General features: G+C 31.6%; 2 protein-coding genes across 3 annotated transcripts; both read left to right on the top strand.

Annotated features, from left to right (window-relative positions):
- Positions 1-7,877: 7,877 nt before the first annotated feature.
- On the top strand, positions 7,878-11,329 carry LOC111304113 (zinc transporter 4, chloroplastic-like). Of its 2 annotated transcripts, none has more exons than XM_089742008.1 (4): positions 7,878-8,341; positions 8,434-8,491; positions 8,822-9,493; positions 10,658-11,329. In XM_089742008.1, the coding sequence occupies exons 1-4, from the start codon at positions 8,280-8,282 to the stop codon at positions 11,111-11,113; spliced, it is 1,248 nt and encodes a 415-aa protein (XP_089598134.1). In that variant the 5' UTR covers positions 7,878-8,279; the 3' UTR covers positions 11,114-11,329. The 2 variants fall into 2 exon arrangements, with proteins under 2 accessions (XP_089598134.1, XP_022756363.2); XM_022900628.2 differs by having other exon boundaries at positions 7,892-8,341; positions 8,808-9,493.
- A 3,441-nt stretch (positions 11,330-14,770) lies between these two features.
- Positions 14,771-16,177, top strand: LOC149515410 (uncharacterized). The gene is made up of 2 exons (XM_089742476.1): positions 14,771-15,520; positions 15,583-16,177. The coding sequence occupies exons 1-2, from the start codon at positions 15,081-15,083 to the stop codon at positions 15,653-15,655; spliced, it is 513 nt and encodes a 170-aa protein (XP_089598602.1). The 5' UTR covers positions 14,771-15,080; the 3' UTR covers positions 15,656-16,177.
- The last annotated feature ends 4,212 nt before the right edge of the window (positions 16,178-20,389 follow it).

Below are 20,389 nucleotides of genomic sequence, written 5' to 3'. Positions count from 1 at the left end.
TTTAATGGTGGCCATCTCCATCCACCTCAAGGCTTAGGATGTGTCTCTAAAACTTTGGCCATCCTTAATGCTGTCAAATCCTATTACTGTACACGAAGAGACCTGGCACATCGCAAGCCATCTTACAACAATTAAAAAAAGAAAGGCATGTGACTCATGTTTGCTTTCTTCAAATCTTTCCCTCTTCACGGGTGGACGCCGGTTGAAATCATCGCTCACTGGTAGTTATCGGGCTACAGTGCTTCGTCACCATAGTTTTTAATCGAATTGTGGATAGAAAAGAGCTGGAGGAAGGCTCTCGCTCAGTAAAAAGCAGGATAGGGTAGGAGGGAGCAGAATACAACTGTCTTGAGGTAATAACAGAAAGGGAATGTGTAAAAGAGATAAGAGGTTTCAAAAGAGAACGTGGTGTAGTTCCAGCAGAGACAGCAGTTTCTTTTTTATCCTCTTCCTGTTAGTCTTTTAACTCAAGAAAATTAGTCTGGGTCTCATCCTACACGGAAGAAGAAAAAGACACATTACGGCAAGACAGCAAAATGAGGGCAAGTTGCGAGCAGAAGTACCACGGTAATGCACCACCACAGAGGAAAACTCAGATGAAGGCAGTGAAGCTTTTATAGTTGGTTGGCTTGCATAAGTAGCTAGAAAACTTCTGAGACTACCATATTTATTCAGCGTGCTTTCAAGTTATGGAGGAGGCAACTGTAATAATACAGGAAAAGAATGTGGTTGTGTCTGAGCCACACACTTCAAAAACCCAACCCACAACTTTGGCATTCTTCAGACCTGTTTACTTACAAGTTTGGATAGCATTTCCATGACAAAATCAACCAGGGTAGGAAACGCATCAATTGCCTGGATAACTGTTCTCATGAAAAGTAAAGGAAGAAGGATCTGATCAACCATCTGATTCAAGGCCTTTGCTAAGACCTGCTGTGTGAAAACTGTGTGCTGCTCAAAACAAACCAAGCAAGCATCCATTATCTTTTTGAGTGAGGGGCCACATTTTTCAGGAATGATGTCATGTATGACAGCCAACACTTCAGTTGGGGTCAAGGCAGGACCAGTATGAGCAGAACCCTGTAATATGCGAGCAAGTGCAAGCTGGAACTTTTCCAATGGAAAGTCAACAAGCAGAGGGAAAATAGGTAACACCTCATTCTTGGAAAGTGAGATAACATTGGAATAAGGATGGTAGCATCCTTCAGCTTAGTTTCATATAAATGCTTCACCGTAGCTACTAAATCAGGAGAAAGTGTTGTCTGTTGTGTCAGTATTTACAGCACCAGTGTCAGAAGATTTTCACTTTCTTGTGGCGTAACTGATACGACCTTGGCCTGCTGAGAGCTGTGGACGTTACGTCGCTGTCGAGTGCTAGCTCTTGACTGCTTGGGTTCTATTTATCGAATCTGGAATTGTGGTTAGGTGAAAAGTAGTTTTGGATACTGCTGGAAATGGTTATGAATGGAAATAGTGGCTCTGGCAGCAATGGAGGGAGTTTGGCTTGAGCAGAAATGGCGGTGTAATATAAGGTCTGGTTTTCAATTTAGCAATGGCATCCCACGAGACTAAGGCTAGTGATCGTAATGATGGGAAGGGTGACGTTGGGTTAAGTTGCTGCTAGAGTCCAGGGGAATAGGTGAATGTCAGAGTCTTTTTATGACTCTTTTTTTTTTTGTTCTCTCTTTTTCTTCTCTTATTTGGATTCCTTTCCCTTTCCTAATCAGATTCTTCTTCTATCTTTTTCCTTTTTTTTTTTTCAACTTGTATATTCATTGTTGATATATAGACTCATGCTGATAGAGTTTCAATTCAATTCCAATTAATTATCCAATGCTAAAGATTAGCATCTAGATAACAATCATCACAATCACCAAGCTTTCAGCCTTTTTTTTTTTAATCAGATAATCAAAAGAAAATAAAAAGAAAATAAATCATAAAAATAAAAATAAAATTGATAAATATGAAATAAAAAAAATCTAAAACAAAAATGAATAAAAATCTCTGCAACTGAGCTAGGATTAGTCTCAATTGACAAAAGATCCCGGACAAAATAAGGTGTCTACAAGATGGTTTTTTTTTCATAGATGATTATATCAAGGTCTTTTGGATATTTTTACTTAAATCTAAATCAAACATAAATACTGTGTTTTTAAGCTTTCAAAACATGATCCAAAATCAATGTAAAGTAAAAATCAAGAGATTTAGGTCTGATAATGCAAGAGACTATTTCAGTAAGAGTTTATCTGCCTATTTTCAAAAGGTTAGAATTATTCATAAGTCATTTTGTGTTAATACTCCAAGCAAAATGAAATGACAAAGAGGAAAAATAGCTATTTACTAGCCATAACCCGAGTTTTACTTTTTCAAACAAACATACATAAATACTACTTAGAATAAGTTGTTCTCAATGCCACACATATTATAAATAGGTTATCTTTAAAGATTTTAGGATTTAAAACTCCTATGAAACTACTCTCACAATTCTATCATGACTTTAATACCACAAATAACCTTACACCTATGATATTTTGTTGTATATCATTTGTTCATATTTACAGTCATAATAGGATAAAGTTAGATCTTAAAGCAATGAAGTACATTTTTATAGGGATTCATTAACTCAAAAAGGGTGCAAGTGTTATCATCCTCTTACAAAAAAATTTTATATGTCTACAGATGTCACTTTTAAAGAATATAAATCATTTTTTACTCAATCTTATCTTTAAAGGGAGACTTCATTCATGAAAGATAAAGATAAAGACTTATTTTGGCTTAACTTGTCCTCTTCTTCAACATTTTCACCCATTAATTCTTCTGAGTCTAAACCTATCTTTTCTGAGTCCAAGTCAAACATTAAATTTGAGTTTAAACCCGTTTCAAATACGATTGATATGACAAATGATAACATTATTTTTGATTCTATGAAAGAATTACAGGTGTACTCAAAAAGAAAAGTTTCAGATCTTGAACTAGTACAAGTCTAAGAACCTGACCCTAACTTTAAAAATGGGGTAACTACAATCATTGACTCTGTTGCTCAAAATAAGCATGAATCTTCTAAAAATATAATTAGTGATTATGATATTGCCATTAAGAAAGGAACTATAGAATGTACTAAGCATCCACTATACATAATCTCTAATTTTATGTCATTTGAAAAATTTTCACCATCCCATAAAAGTTTTTTTGTGACCCTAAATACTATTTCTATTTCAATTACATTATTCAAGGCATTATCCAGTAAGAAATGGAAGCAAGTCATGAAAATAAAAATGAAGGCCTTAGAGAAAAATAAGACATAAGAACTGGTAAAGTTACCTCACGAAAAAAATTTAGTTTGATGAAAATGGATTTTCACTATAAAATATAAGATGAATGGTACTGTTAAAAAGTATAAAATCAGGTTGGTGGCTAAGGGCTACACTTAAATTTATTAAGTAGATTATCAATAAACTTTTGCTCTAGTTGTCAAGATGAATACGGTTAGGATTTTGTTATCATTGGCTACAAATTACAATTGGTAGCTTCAACAATTTGATGTAAAGAATGCTTTTCTACATAGTGATTTGAAAGAATAAATATATGTAAAGGTTCCACTGAAATTTGAAAATCATCTAGAAGTAAATAAAGTATACAAGTTGAAAAATGCTTTTATATGGTCTTAAATAGTATTCTAGGGTTTGGTTTGTGAAATTTGTCAAAATGATGTTAGCAATGGGATATAAGCAGAGTCAAAGAGATCATATATTATTTATCAAACAGTCTGATTCAGGGAGAGTCATAGTTCTATTAATGTATGTTGATAATATAATTATAACCGGAGATGATGAAAAAGAAAAAAAATCTCTAAAACAATGTTTGGCTAGAGAATTTTAGATAAAAGAGTTAGGGATATTGAAGTACTTTATAAGAATTGAAGTAGCTCACTCACAACATGGTATTTTCATCTCACAATAGAAATATATGATGGATCTTTTGAAAGAAACTGAGAAATTCATATGTAAACCTACAAATACCCCTATATATCTTAATTATAAACTTGAAAAAGCTAATAAAAATGCTACTACATACAAAGAGATGTATCAGAGAGTAGTTGAAATACTCATTTATCTCTCACATACTAGATCTGGTATAGCATATGTTGTGAGTGTGATAAATTAATTTATGCACAGTCTTAAAAAAAATGCACCTACAGGTTATTTTATCGTGTATTGCACTATTTGAAGGCCGATCCTATGAGAGATATCTTATACAAAAAAAAAATTCAAGGCTAATTCTAGAGGCATATACAGATGCAGATTATGCAAGTTCAGTAACTAATGAAAGATTTATTTCAGGCTACTGTCCTCTCTTAATTGGTAATTTTATGACTTAAAAGAGTAAAAAATAGAATATTATGGCAAGATCAAATGCTGAAGCAGAGTTCAAAGTAATGACTTAAGGAATTTGTGAACTACTATAGTTAAAGATTATCTTAAAAGCTTGAAGATTAAATGGGATAGACCAATGTGACTCTACTGTAATAACGAGTCTGCAGTAAGTATTGCACATAATTTTATACAACATGACAGAATAAAACATATTGAAATATACTGACATTTCATAAAAGAAAAATCAGACAGTGGGTTGATTTATACACCTTATGTATCAACCAAGGGTCAGTTTGTAGATTATTGACTAAAGGTCTCAGCAGTGCAACATTTCAAGTAATTATTTCTAAGTTGGGAATGAAAAACACTTATTCACTAGTTTGAGGGGGAGTATGAGAAAACACTTATTTACAGCTGGTTGTAATATTGTAATTTGTATATTTATATTTGTATCCCTAGAATGAATGATAGAAATTATGATAGATAATCGCTCAATTATAGAATTAGAAAGATTTAGTTTCTCAGTTGACTCACTAGTTACTTATATATAAATCGAATGTACTTGTATAATTTTTTATGAGTAGTTTTTTAATATACATTTAGTTTTATTTTTAGTTTTTCATATAGTTTTATTTTTTAGTTTTTTCACATTAACATATGTATATTTTTAAATAATATTACATTATTTAAAATTAAAAAACAATAATATTAAATTATTTGAAATTAAAATTATTTTAAATATTAACTATTTTGAGATTTGAAAGATAAACTATATTTTCGAAATTATGATATTAACAAGATCATGTTTTTAAGATAAAAACATAGTGGGTGATGAAATTTTATTTTTCAAAATTTAGAATTTTAACAAAGATCACATTTTTAAGATAAGAAATATAATGAACATTGAAACTTAAAATTTTGAAATTATGAAAATTTAACAAAAATCATGTTTTTAAGATAAGAAATGTAGCAAATGTTGAAACTTTATACTCGAAATTCTATAATTTTAACAAAGATCATGTTTTTAAGTTAAGAAATATAGTGGATGTTGAAACTTTATTTTCATAATTTTGAAATTTTAACAAGACTGTTTTTGAGCATAGAAAATGTAGTAGATGTTGAAACTTTATTTTTGAAATTCTAAAATTTTAACAAATATCACTTCTTTAGCATAAAACGTAGTGGATATTAAAATGTTATTTTTACAATTCTAAGATTTTAACAAAAATCGCATTTTGAGCATAAAATATTATAGATGTTGAATTTTTTTTTTTAATTCTGAAATTTTTACAAATACACTTTTTAAAAATAAAAATATAGTGAATGTTGCTACTTATAACAAAAATATAATATAATATAATAAAATATATCTTTTTTAATATTATTTTATTTAAAATCTAAAATATATTTACTTAATATTATTACATATAAAATTTGTTTCAGGGCAGAAACCTTTAAGAAAGAGTTTACCACCTCCTTCCAACTCCCATGTTAAGCTTACCACGAAAGTTGATTTGTGTATTTTCTCTATATAGAGAAAATCAACATAAGGATAGTAATTAGGATAGTAAAATTATCTTTGTTGAAAATATGAAAAAAAATTTCAAAATTCTTTAATTTCAACGAAAATGTATTATTCACATGTAACATATTATGAATATCATGTGTTATTTACGTATCATCAAGGATAATAATAATAAAAGATTTTATTAAAAAAATCTTACATTCTTTTAAATCAAATATTTTATTAAAAGACTTTATTAAAAAATATAACATTTCATAGTTCAACAAAACTTAAGAATCACATATTCTCCTTTAATATCAACTTTCGTCGAAATCATTTTCTCCCATGAAATCTAAGAATCCACGAATTAAACATCCCATTAATTGAATTCTGGGCATTTGAGATGTAATTCTTAGGAAAGGATTTAAAGAAAGAGGAAAAAGAGATAGAGAGAAAATGTGAGAAAAATAAAAATATTTAAGAAAAAATAAAATATATTATTGATCATTCAATTATGATCATATTTTAAACATAGTCATTAGTTATTAAATTTTTTAATTTAATCATTAAAGTTTGACTAATTGTTTTTGTACCCCCAATCGTTGGTCTTTAACAACGTATTGAAGTGATATTGCCATATTAGCTGTCAGATGTTATATGACATTACAATGTTGTCTTATATTTCGAGTAACATTGATTATGTGGTATTATAAATTTTGAAAATTACTGACATGATGGTGTCACATGACATTTAATAACTAATGTGATATTACCACGTAATAGTGCCATTAAAGACTAACGATTAGATGATTAAAAAAAATTATTTACTTACCTTTTAGTGTTTAAATTAAAAAATTTAGTAATTTAATAAACATTTTAAACCTAATTGAGTAATTGTTAGTGTAATTTATCCGAATAAATGCCATATCCGCATATCCAAATAAGGAGCATGAAAATTTCACATCAGCACTGTTCATGGAACAAATTTTTTTTTCGTGGTGAATTTTTAATTTTATTACATTTGAGATTGATATTTTATATTTAAAAAAGTTTAAACAATAAATTTATTTAAATTATTGTACATGAATCAAAATTTGATTTTCTTCTGAGTTCAAGACTGACCAATACAAATATTAATTTCAACAAATAAATGTGAGTAATATTAAAACAAAAAAAGAGAAAATTAATAGTAACATCTAGGGATATCAATATGACACAAGACAGAAAATTTTATGTTTTAACCTAATAGGAATGAGATGAATATTAAATTTCGAAGATAGGATAAAAATATGTATAATTTTAAATTTTTTTTAAGGTATGATACGGGGATGGATTATATAATATCCATTCTGTACTTATACTTTATATATATTTAATAAATTAATTTTTTATTTAATAATATAAATTTTATTTTAAATTTATTAGAATTAATATATTTAAATTTTAAAAATACATATTTATAAAAAAATTACTTAAATATATAAGATAAAAATTAAAATTTTAAAAAAATTTAAAATTCATACTTATTAAATATTCATAAAGATGAGAATAAATTTAAAATATCTTTGAATATGGATATATAAGTTGATGTAATATAAAAAATTAGAGATGAAAATGAAAGATGTTCTATTCATTTCATACCCGATTTATATCCTTAGTAACATGAAAAAAATGGCGAGATAAGAAACAAAGATTTAGAATCCATTTGAATGAGCTGTGAAATTAAAAATATCATATACTATTGCCATGAGGGAAAAAAAAAGAAGAAGGGAGAAGCACGGATATAATGGGAATCAAGGCTGCCGTTGAAGATTCAAAATCTTTGTCCGACCTTTGAGCTTCAGGAAAAAAATTGACGGAGCAACACGATGAAAACAACTTCATCACATCACAGTCAAGTGATCCAAATGAAATGTCAGCATGATTGACGGTGCCAACCGCATCACGTCACAACCAACTGGGGATTCAAACGGACCCTTAGAAACAATGTGGACATAGTCGGGGTCATTTTTTTGACAAAAGGTTTGCAACTGTAGACGCCACCTCTTACCTTACCTTACCTTTTCGCCCAACAATGTCGACACTCTTTCGCCCAAAAATGTCGACAATCTCTCCATATTGCCTCTAATTTCTCTCATCTATATCTTCCGAACCTTTGCTTGCTATGCCAATGCGGCAACATGTAATTCTTCCTTTAACATCATCATTTAACAACAATACTACCATCATCCTTTGATCTCTTTTTTTTTTTTTTAATTGTGAGAGAGTTTTCACAATCTTTATACGTATATAAGTATAATATAGAGATTCTTCCTTCGTCTTCTTCATTTTGATTTGCCATTTCATATGTCACTGTAAAACTAACAAAAAAAGGAAAACCTTTCCCTTGTTCCTATTTTTTTATGTATATTGAACACAACACCAGCTTTGCTTTAGATTTTCTCTTCCCATGTTCTTCATTGAGGTTAGCTTCTCCGGGATTCCAAATCCTTTTATTGTCTTGATTTTTGTTTTCTTAATTCAAGGTGTATATTGGGTTTTCCATTTTCTTTTCAGGAGATCTGGCCGCTGCTCTGCCTTGATCGTTTCGGATCAAGGACTAGGCTTTTCTCAGGTAACTTTCAATACCCTTTTGTTTGTTTTCTCTTTCTGCGGTTGTCGACAGGTGGGGAACGTTTCAAATGAAATAAAATTCGAAAACATTGATTTTTGGGTTTTTGGATTTCATAATTCAACCCAATCGAACTACGAATGTGTCTACTTTTATCAAAGTTATTCAATTGGTTGGAAATTTTATTGGTTTCAATCTTTTTAGAAAATTATATACTTTTGTCAAAATTCTTAACTTGGTTGGAAATTTTATCAGTTTCAAATTTTCCTTTGTTTAATTCAATTCTAACGGATTATTGTTCGATTAAAAAAAAAAACAGATTCCCTTTTGCAGACAATAACCGATTCAATGAGCAACACGAGCTGCCAATACTCGGAGGTAGACGTTTGTCGTGACGAGTCAGCCGCCTTTTTAAAGCTCATAGCCATAGCCTCAATCCTCCTCGCTGGTGTAGCTGGCATTGCTATTCCACTTATTGGCAGGCATCGTAAATTCCTCCGTACAGATGGGAGCCTCTTTGTTGCCGCCAAGGCCTTTGCAGCCGGCGTAATTCTTGCTACTGGCTTCGTCCACATGCTCTCTGATGGTTCCGATGCTCTCTCGGATCCATGCTTACCAAAATACCCTTGGTCAAAGTTCCCATTTTCAGGGTTCTTTGCTATGATTGCTTCTTTGGTTACTTTGCTTGTGGATTTTGTGGGGACTCAGTATTATGAGAGGAAACAAGGTTTGATTAGAGGAAGTACGGAAGAGCAGGGATGGGTCGGGTCGTTGGATGCGGATTCAGAGTCTGGGATTATACAAGTTGTGGATAGGAAGGTTTTTGGGGAAGAGGAAGGTGGGGGCGTGCACATTGTTGGCATGCGTGCGCATGCAGCACATCATCGGCATAGTCATCCACATGGACAAGACGGCTGTGATGGGCTATTGAGGAGTCGTGGACATGGACATGAACATGGAGGTGGGGATGATGATAGCAGAGTGAGGCACGTCATCGTTTCCCAGGTGTGTGTGTGTGTGTGTGTTTTTTTTTTTTTTTCTGTACATTGGAACTTGGAAGCAAAGCCTAAAGAAAATTAGAGAAAGAGAATTTACAAATTTTGGGATCGAACCCCAGTCTTGCTGAACTTTTTTTTTTTTCTTTACTTATAACGTGTTGGTTAAGTACTTTACTTTGTCTTTGTTTCTGTGTTGTTTGGAAGTAAATTAGTGCTATTTATTCTGATCGTGCTTGCTTGAGGTGGCTTAAAATTTGCCTTAACGCCCTATGAGAACTTAGTGGAATTTTGTTTTATGTCATATGGGGCCTCCTGTGTGGCTTTCTTTTCCTTCCTATCAAAGGTTTTTGGGGTTGGGAATTGGAGATCTACATAGATTTACGGCTTTGCTGGTTGGTTCTCAAATTGTCAATGGGAAAAAAAAAGATGACAGTTGATGTTAAAAGAGTAACTAATTTTTGCCAAGGAGTCGTCTTCTTTCGACTTAGGCTAACATATCTAATGGTAGAATTCTAGTGGGATGCTTTTCCACTACACCAACAAATGACATATTCCTGTGTCTCTCATTTAGTCTTTGTAGCAGAGATCTGCTCCTTTTTCCTAAAGTTGGGCATTGTTTCACTTAATATGTGCCACAAGATCGAAGTGTTTCTTTTTTCCCGAACAAAATAATGATCGCTAGGAAAAGATTTTGTCCGTATTTCTCTCGGTTCATTCAAAGCTTATTGGAACCTTCTAAGCTTCACCCTTGTGTAACTTTTGGTAATCAATCTTCCATGTCTGGCCGGTGCAAACTGCTGTGTTGAGCTTTAGCCTGGCAGTGATTAACTTTTCTACTACAACAATAAGCATACTAGTCTCTTCCCTTGTCTTTGCCCAGCAAGTAAATTATCCTAATTGTGAATTAGACAAATTGTTCCAACTATTGACTTTGTGGATTTTTTCCATTCAATGCCTGTTTTAATTGCTTTCTAAACTTTATCTTCTTCTAATGAATGGCTGATAAAATTTTGGTCAAAAAGTTGGAGATGTTGATATTTGCATATTTTGTCATAGTTGGAATGTGTACTGCAGGAGGAACTGAAACTGTGGTGAAAATTATTGCAGCCCTTTTTATGTAGCATGTTTAAGAACTGTGCTAATGAAGGCACGTCTCTTTCTATTTTTGCAGATTTTGGAGCTTGGAATTGTGTCACACTCAGTCATCATTGGCCTATCACTGGGTGTTTCCCAGAGTCCATGCACAATAAGACCTCTAATTGCAGCATTATCGTTTCATCAGTTCTTTGAAGGATTTGCACTTGGAGGCTGCATCTCCCAAGCTCATTTCAAAACTCTATCAGCCACAATCATGGCATGTTTTTTTACCATTACAACCCCAGCTGGAATTGGCATTGGGACTGCCATTGCTTCATTCTACAATCCTTACAGCCCAGCGGCTCTGGTTATTGAAGGCATTTTAGACTCTTTGTCAGCTGGAATTCTAGTTTATATGGCTTTAGTAGATCTAATTGCTGCAGATTTTCTGAGTAAGAGGATGAGCTGCAATTTTAGACATCAAGTAGTATCTTACTTCATGCTTTTCCTCGGAGCTGGTTTGATGGCTTCCCTTGCAATCTGGGCCTAAATTTTGCTACAACAGAGGTGTCTGTTTATTATTATTATTATTATTTTTGGAATGCAAGCGGAAATGATAAATTTCTCACTTGTTAATTTCTTCAACGACGGAAAAGAAGGCTGCAGAAAAAGAAGAAAAATATGAAGTAACCTTGGACGGATGATACATTGTAGGCTCCGTACCTTTTTTTCAAGTAGGATTCGATTCAAACCGTTGTCACCTCTAGTCTATGTATGAACAGCAATACCCCAAAAGGAAGGGAATTAATGGTTCAATCCTTCGAACTACTCTTTTTTTCCTTCCTTTTGTTCTTTTTTCCGCACCAAGGTTCTTCCATGAACACTTTGTTACAATAATTAGCTGATATTTATGTTATGTTTGAATAGATATTAATAAAAGAAAGAAAAGAAAAAGAAATGAAAGGTTTTTAAAAGAAAAGAAACTATGCATGTACTTTTTGTTTAGATAATTAAAATTAATAAAATGAAAAAAAATTTAATAACTATTATTTGAATAAATAGTGAAAATGAAAAAAAAAAATTTATTATAATATTTTTTTCAATTATAACTTTTTTTTTATAAACTAACATATAATATATAAATATATTTTTATACTATTAAGTTTGTATAAATAAATCTTTCTAAACATAATTAAGTATGTTTAATATAGTAAGATGTATTAGTTAGTTATTAATTTACTTTTAATTTTATATTTAATTCAATATTTTAATTTATTCCAACAATAATTTAGCTTGTTTTGTTGTCAAGATTTGAAAAATCATAAAATATTTATAAACTATGATATTATATAAAATACTCATAAAAAAATTATTTTTGTAAAAAATGTCTGTTATATAATTAAATCTAATGTCATAATAAAAATATAGATATAATAATCTTTTTATAAAAGTAAAATTTTTTTAACTTTCATTTCTTTAGCTTTTTTTTCTAAATTAAGGTATTAAAAAATTAAGGATTAAAAAAAATAAAAAATTATTGAGTTTTCACTTCTTTTCTTTTTTAAAAAAAATTAAAAATTTAACCAAATAAATTTTTTTTTCTGTTTTCATTATTTTTTTTTTATTTTTTTTTCTTTTCTTTCCCTCCTTTCAATCCAAACATAGTGTTAGTTCATAGAGTTTTGCTTTTAGATGAAATGATTGGCCTTTCTCTATTATTTTTTATTTATCAGGAAAAGATTTTTGAATCTAAACCAGTCCTTTTTTTTGTTGTTTTGGTTTTATCTAAACAAATTTATCTGCATTAAACATAAAAAATTCATAAAAATTATCTTCCCACGGGCTCTCAATGATTTTGACCTAGCTAACGAAGATTGAAGCACATTCTCTTGAGTTAACCATCCGTTAGTGATTGGCCTTAGTTTCTATCTAAACCTGTATTGCTTGAAAATTGGTTTACAGGGAAGGTTTGTGGGCTTGCAATTAAAAAATCTCTTTTTCCCTTCCTTCCCGCATTAAAACCACTAAAAGAAGACGGAAGATCTTTGTTGCTAATTTTGCATGAGCAACAGAAACCAAAAGACCATAAAGATGCTGAAGTGTGTTAATGGAGGAATCAAAGTAGTGACGGTGGAGCTAGAGTTGTATTTGAGAGGGAAACAGGTCTCTTCTTTAAAGAGTGGCTCATTCCTTGTTGTTTAAGAATGATTTCATCGGTAAATAAGATGGCAAGTGTCTTTCATCAAATACACAGACATAGAGGCAGGAGGTAGCGAAAGTCTGGGGTATAATAGTAAATTTGAGAATAATGTTGAATATGATAATCTGAGAAAGTGGTTTTAGAAGAATGATCCTAATAGTGTTACTGAGACTGTCTAGTTTCCACCCTGTATGGTGGATACATTTCTGTTCCCCTTGAGTACATAATTTATTAGGACTGATTCAAATCGGTAATGGTGGTGGGCTCTGCCAAAACACCAAATAATTTAACCTTCTCAGTGAAGCTCTAATAGGAAAAAGAAATCGTAAACTTGGAAAAGCTAATCCTCGAAAGAAAGCAACTACCAATTTCTAGTACTGTGGTACTTTTCAATCTCCACCGCTATTCTCAACCGTTGAATTTAAAGCATGCACCACTCCTTGTTATTCCTGCTCTCCATTTTCATTTTTATATACTAAAGTTTTTTTTTTTCAAATATATACAATACAATTTGCATTCTGAAAAAAAAAAAAAAAATTGAACGTTAAGATTTAATTTTAAATTCATTACATGTCCTTTTTTTTAAATAAATAAATGAATCAATTAAGTTAAAATTTGAATTCATATACTAAAATTTTTAATGTGTAACTTAAAATTTATAAGATGGGAATTTCATTTTTATGTTAAAAATGATGCGTAAGTGAAAATGTGATTGTTGATATGAAAGTTATATTTGAGGTTAATGGAATCTTATCATATTTCATTAAAAAAATCAAAATTTTAATAATAAATTCATAGTTTAATGCTAATAAAATTTTAAGTTTTAATTTGAGTGCTTCATATTCTGTTAACGCCTTAATCATATATGTGCCAAAAGAAGATGTAAAAAGCAAAGTAAAATCCCTGCTTCTCACAAGAAGCAAAATCTTTCTATTTGGAGTTCAAAAAAATTCACTCACTCATCAAGCTCCATGCTATAAAAAGTACCAAGGCAGTACTCTCTTGGTTTTTTTTTTTTTTTTTTGCTACATTTGTTGTATTTAATTTGTTTATTTGTTTGGTAATTGGTCCTACTTCCTAGTATTGAGATTAAATTCAAAATTACATTTTTCAATTGATTTTGTTGTATTCTTTAATCGTACTATATTATTTGTACTCCATTTAACACAACTAAATATGTTTACCTAATTAATTTCTTTAATTCATATCTTCATTTGAAAGTAAAAAACAAAAAAAAAAAAACTAAATATACTACTTATAAATTAAAACGACGTATCACTTGCTCAGCAAGTGAGCATGATTTTGATGTTTTTAAATTAAAAAATTAAGATAGTCAAGCTTTAAGAATCATGAATTTTGATCAAATTTAATCTTAAAACTTGCTTTAAATTAAAAAAAAAATACATAAATTAATTTGCAAAGAAATAGAAAAAAACGAAAAGTAAAAATATATTAAAAGGAAAAAGAAAAAGTGGATAGATGTAAGCTCATATTTGTCGATTAATTAATGATAGGGGTAGTCTCGTAAACTTAAAATACAAAATTATATTTTCTTTAAGTAAGGACGATGCGGATTTGGTTTACATTATATTCGAATCAACTTTTTAAAATATTACATTATGAAAAATTTAAATTTAATTTAAATTTAAATCAAAATTTTATTTGATTTGAATCAATTCAATTAAAATTTTATCTGATATGATTTATTAATTTTTATATTATTTTATTATAAAAATTTAATATTTTAAATAAATTTTGATATAAAATTATTATTTTTATTTTATAAAAATTTAAAATATATATAAAAATTAAAAAAATATATAATTCGAATCATTTTTTTTTAACTTTTAACGTTTAATTTAAAATTCAATTTAAACTTAATATATACATTTAATATTTAAATTTAACTTAAATTAAATAAAAAAAATCAATCCAAATCAAATCAACTTTCGAATTTCTCTTTTTCTTTTTTTTTTTTTTCTCACTTCTACCTCTAGCCAATCCTTGTCCTTTTACCCAACTGAAACACTCCGTTGGCAAAGAATCGGATTCTCTCTTCCTTTAAGCAAAGACAAAAGTCGTGTTCCTTCTTTCTTCTTACTACAAATCTAATCTTCCATCTTCTCGCCACGCCATCTCTCTTACACTTCCATCTTACGTGGCCTCACAGCTTTCTTTTGCCTACTCCTCACTCCTCACGATCTTACTCTCCCCTTTCCCTCTTTCTGTTTATAATATTACTAGTTACTCTCATTCCTTCACTCCCTTCAACTCTCAACACAAAAAAAAAAAAAAAAACAAAGAAAAAAAAAACATAATGATGATGCTAGGAGGAGAAGAATATTCAAAGTCGCCGGAGACTGAACTTCCCGGCTATGTTGCGGGGAAGTTGTACGCCTTGTTGACTGAATCCGACGACGAAAGCGAGTTCTCCAATGAGGGTTTGGTCGAAGAAGAGAAACTAGAGGCGATGATGCAAGAACTTTACAAAGAGATAACAAGCTCTTGTTATAACACTTCACCACCAACGGCAACCTTGATGTCACCGTCATCGTCGTCTTCATCTCCGTTTTCTTTGTCTTGTCTGCCGTTCTTTTCCGTTAGCGACGTTAAGAGTGAGAGCTGTGGGGCTTCAATGTCTGACTCATTGTCCACGGTAATGGCCGGTATTGAGTTAGTGGGGCCCAACAGGAAGTTATCCGACGGAAAGATAGGGTTACCAGAGACCGAAACGGATCACCGGAGAACAATTTATGGGTAATGGGGATGTCGTTTGATTAATTATGATGATAATAATAATAACAATAATGTTGTTGCAGGGGTGTAGAGGGATTGCGAAAAGAGAAAATGAAGGGGAGGTTGGTGATGGCCAGTGGCTGGCAAGAGTTCTAGGGTGGGGTCCAGTGGAACTCGAGGATTTTTTCGATAAACGACTGTCCCTAATAGTTCTCTGCATAGTTTTTTACTTTTCTCTCACGGTAGTTTTTGGTATCTTTTGGTTCCTTGTATTTTTCTTTTTTTTTTTCAAGCTTCTCTTTTGTGCCTTTCAAACAAAACAAAGTAATTAAAAAACCGTAATTTTTTGCATGAATTCTAGCAATGCTGCTCGACTCACTCACCTCGGATTTGGAGTTTATCTCAACTAAAATCCAAGTAAATGTTGAATCCAAAAAATAATCAATGATATGAGCAGTACTATACTGACTTACCTAACTTAATACTAATAATAACTAGTCTTTATTTTTGGGCTTAAAATTTTGGCACCCCAATTGAATTTGTTTTGAAGTACTACTACTAGGCTAATTGTGTTAGAAAGCTAGCTAGGAAATGGTCAATTTGATTCTTCTTGCATGATGCAAAATTTGATGACTATTTCTGTTGAATCACTGGAAATATGTGGGATTTAAATGTCTAGTTTTTGTGAGTATTCGTGCATTATATTCAAGCCTCTCCCTAACTTTCATGTTTTAGGAAGGTGGATGGGTGGGTACTGGGTAGTCTACAAATGCTTGTGTTTGGGGACCTGAGTTATACCAATTTGATCCCCTAATTAAGATCCCCTTACTAAGAATAACAAAAGCTTTTGTAATGCGTTCCACCAAGGATATCATCAGATAATCAGATATCATCATGTGATAGTTATTCGACGCTTAATCAATAAATTATGATCAGAAAACAAACACCTGAGAGCACTTGTTGATTCAATTTCAGGGTAGAAAATCTGTCACTAGGAATTTAATGATAATCATAATCCACTCACCACCTTGAAAACAAAAAAGTTTGAAGACCTGCGCAATTGTAATAGTCAATAAATTGTACATATAAATACATTGTTTGATATTGATGTATTATGTGGTTTCTGTTTCTTCTTTTTCTTACGCCATTTTATTATAATCGAATTCAGCGAATTGCATTAAGTTATAGCTACTGTTACATTTTAATGAACCGAAGAAACATAAAGCGGACGAGTTGTAAGCAAGCTGAGTCCAGACTAGGCTGATTTGAAGCAACGGTCGGTGCAGAAAAATAAAGAACAAAACAAGAAGAAACTGGCTGGTCCAGTATTGTAAATTGCAGGGCCAATGATTCATCTGCCCCAGTCAGTAGCTTTAAAGCCCAAGTATATGGACACAGTGTTCCCATTTTAAAGGGATATTCCCATTTTGAAGGGATATTCCTACAGAACCAGAGTGGTGATTGTTACTTTTATTGACAGCCCAAGTGAAATTTTATCTCTTTCGAGTTCCAAAGCTGATAAAGTATTACATATGTTAATACAAAGCAAAGATTCTCTGGTTCTTGTTTGCTTATTAAGTTCAGGATGTAGATTTGCTTATAAGCAGAAGCTGCAGAGCTAGCAAAACACTTCCTACTTCTGCTTGTCAAAAGAGTTCCATAAGCTAGAATTAATCTATTTACGAATTTATATCCATTTCCACCCTAATATATATGTATATCTGTATATTGAATTTACCGATACCATATGGCCAAAAAAAAAAAAAATTCAATACCATTAACTCCTAACATTCTTTGGTATTTTTTTTATGCAATCATATTCAATCTATAAACTTTTTTTATTATTATTATTATTTGGGAAAAGGGAATATTTCTTCCTCTCTTTCATCAATGCACAATCCACTCTCTCCTCTACCGTGTCCCTCGCTTTCACTTCCATAACCTTCGATCACCGTGTCCCTGTAACTCTCTACTTTTACAACGGTTAAGCTAAATGTCCGGACGCACTTAAACATAGCTGCTGGTCATGTCATCCGTCGATCATCCAATTTCTGTCCTAATAATTAATAATGATCGTCTGCAAATGGTAGAGATGAATAAGGATGGAGTAGGGGATATATGGGGACCTTTCGCCAGCTCATGTAGCCGAAATGCCACGGCGGAACGGGTCCCTTAATCAAGCAAAGCCAATCATGATTAATCATCACATTCTGTATACAAATATATCTAAAATTTATCTACTTGCAGACATTCATGCATACATAGGAGTGGTTCACGACACTCTCGTAGCATCTCTTTCCATCATTAAAATATTAATCTGAGCGATCCTCAAAATTAATAATATTCAAAATTTTCTGCTCACTCGAAACATCATTATAGACAAGAATATATAAAATATATACAATATATAATGGTGTACGAATACAGAAAGAGGAACAGGAGGAAATATCAGGATAAGCAAAAATATATAAAATTGTGACCAAAAGGGTGTAAAAACAGGTTGTCTTGGAACTGCAGATTCGTGTAATTATTGTTTTCTCATATGAGCACCTAGCTAGCTTGAATATTGAAAACATAATTACTTAAATTTCCAAAAAAAAGGTTTAGCATTATTTTATTTTTTATACCATTTCGGGAATGTTTTGAACTTCTGATCCAATGGTTCTTCGCATTTGGCAGACAAAGCAAAGTTGTAAGAGGTTATATTATTGTTCTGGGGCACATTTTTTCTTGGCACCCTTGATATTTGAGCATCAAAAAACAGCTCAGAAGCAGGATAAAAGGGAGAAATATATTAAAAGTACTTTGAATAAGTTAACCGATCGAGGATGGTAAAAAGAAATAAGAAAGATGAAGAAAATGGTGGATTAATTTGGCAAAAAGGTGTGGGGACTAAAGGGGCAGCCTGCACAAGCATATTGATGGCTTTTTGGCAAGACTAAAAGGGCAGCAGAAGATCATATGCTACCGTGCAAATCTACAACACATCTTTTCGTATCTGTAAAATCCTCTTCCTCTCGTATTCTTTCCCAAATCTTCCAAAACGGCTATACATATAATATGGCCTTTTTGTACATGCAGTCTCCTTAACACCCCCTCCCAAACAAAAGAAAAAGGATTCCATTTTTAGTATTTCACCAACATATATATATATATATATATATATATATCCAATTAATTTTTAAGGGATTCTTTGACTAAAAACAGGTTATAATTTATTTTCATATGTTTGCAGAGGAACTTGTTTGTTGCAATAAGATTTATTTCTGTAAAGTTAATTAATTAATTAGCTATACAGCTCAGATACTTAAATATAGAAACTTAAACTTTTCATTCCACTTGGGATATACATCGGGGTACCGGATATCAGCGTAGAACAACTTATTGGATGACATTAATGAGTTTTTGAGCAATAACATTGAAGACAAATACTTGCATGTGCAAATGCTTTATATAAAGAGCAAAGTCTATTAGTTGATATTTATCCCTTTTATTATATAGTAATATATATTGAAAGTGTTTTCTTCTTTTGAAATGTTTTTGAGAGGCAAAGAGGTGAAAGGTTCTTGCAGACAGGGTTTTGTTTTGTCATAACTGGGTACTTGAATAGTAGCATTCTACACCTTTTTAACTTTATCTTGTTTACCTTGTTTTGTTTGGGTCACGTGAATGCCTCTCAGGCCTCTTCTTGGCCCCCCGTGATACGAACCTTTGCTTAGCCTACTGGAATATCAGATCCTGAAATAGAAGAAAGAAGGACAAGAAGGAAAATAGAGAAGAAGAAGAAGAAAAAAGAAGAAAAGAGTAGAAAATTTGGAAAGAAGATATTTTCTGATATTACTGCATAGAATCCTTTACAATTCCTTTCTCACTCTCTTTTTATAATCCTCTAATAGATTTAAGATGTAACCCGAGAAAATCGGACGCAGCAGCAACTACCTCTAACGATTGTAAAAAGTAGTTAAAATTGAAATAAAACTATTAAGGCATTGTCTAAAATGAAGTCTTCCTGTGAGTCCAGAATTCAGGTCCAGGATTATTAGATAGACCCAATGACACTAAATGGCTGTAACCCAATCACTATTTGGCCCATATCAATACCTCCTTCATAGAAATGATCCTTGTCCTCGAGGATTAAATGCAAAAACTTGTTCTTCAATTCCAACAAAACCTTCCTTGTATCACCTTTTGATACCACCATGCTATTAGCATTATTAGCAAAGTTATCAGCAGTAATGACATTAGTGGAGAGCAAGAGAGATACTTGTAGCTTTAGAATTTCCATAATGACAACTTCTTCATGATATGGAAATTGATCATTTACAACAAAGGACTAGTCAATGATGGTTAACAGAATAAGTAAGCTAAGTCTTAGTATTGCCAAGTCAACAGATTTTTTAACTATTTTGTGGCAAGCATATACCGAAGCACCATCGACATAAGTTGTAATAATCTGACCACCGCCCTTAAAATATTCTTGTAAATGCATGAGATAAAACTCAAGGTGGAGTTCTCCAGCCACAGCACCAATGTGCTCTCCCAACTCTTCAATGGTACAGACAACCTTATGATCACATTTACCCAAATACTTCAGCCTTTTAGCCATTTTTCAAAAATAAAAAAAAGTCATGACCAAAAGCAAAGAACCTATAAAGAAGCATTGCCCAACAAGCAAACCAATGAAAACTTCACTAGTCATTTTATCAATTGTTGGAATAACAGAAACATAGCTCATACAGCTACCAAAGAAGACAAAGGACACCAAGGCTGCTAAACCAATGATAAAACCTTCTCCAATAGTAGCAGTGCTATTTCCTTCAGCAAGACTTTAGCTCAATGCAAGACCAACAATGACAATATTTGCAGCGCTAGTCCTGTAGACAACATCTT

Source organism: Durio zibethinus, chromosome 13 (assembly GCF_047325235.1).
Source record: "Durio zibethinus cultivar Kanyao isolate XHJ-2024 chromosome 13, ASM4732523v1, whole genome shotgun sequence".
NCBI lineage: Eukaryota > Viridiplantae > Streptophyta > Magnoliopsida > Malvales > Malvaceae > Durio > Durio zibethinus.
This window is presented reverse-complemented; position numbering and strand designations above follow the sequence as displayed.

Excerpts from the sequence above, each read along its gene's own strand:
- LOC111304113 (XM_089742008.1), top strand. The coding sequence starts at position 8,280 with ATGTATATTGAACACAACACCAGCTTTGCTTTAGATTTTCTCTTCCCA. Across the intron at positions 8,342-8,433 it reads TTCCCATGTTCTTCATTGAG|GAGATCTGGCCGCTGCTCTG; the intron begins GTTAGCTTCTCC and ends TTTTCTTTTCAG. Across the intron at positions 8,492-8,821 it reads AAGGACTAGGCTTTTCTCAG|ACAATAACCGATTCAATGAG; the intron begins GTAACTTTCAAT and ends TCCCTTTTGCAG.
- LOC149515410 (XM_089742476.1), top strand. The coding sequence starts at position 15,081 with ATGATGATGCTAGGAGGAGAAGAATATTCAAAGTCGCCGGAGACTGAA. Across the intron at positions 15,521-15,582 it reads CACCGGAGAACAATTTATGG|GGGTGTAGAGGGATTGCGAA; the intron begins GTAATGGGGATG and ends ATGTTGTTGCAG.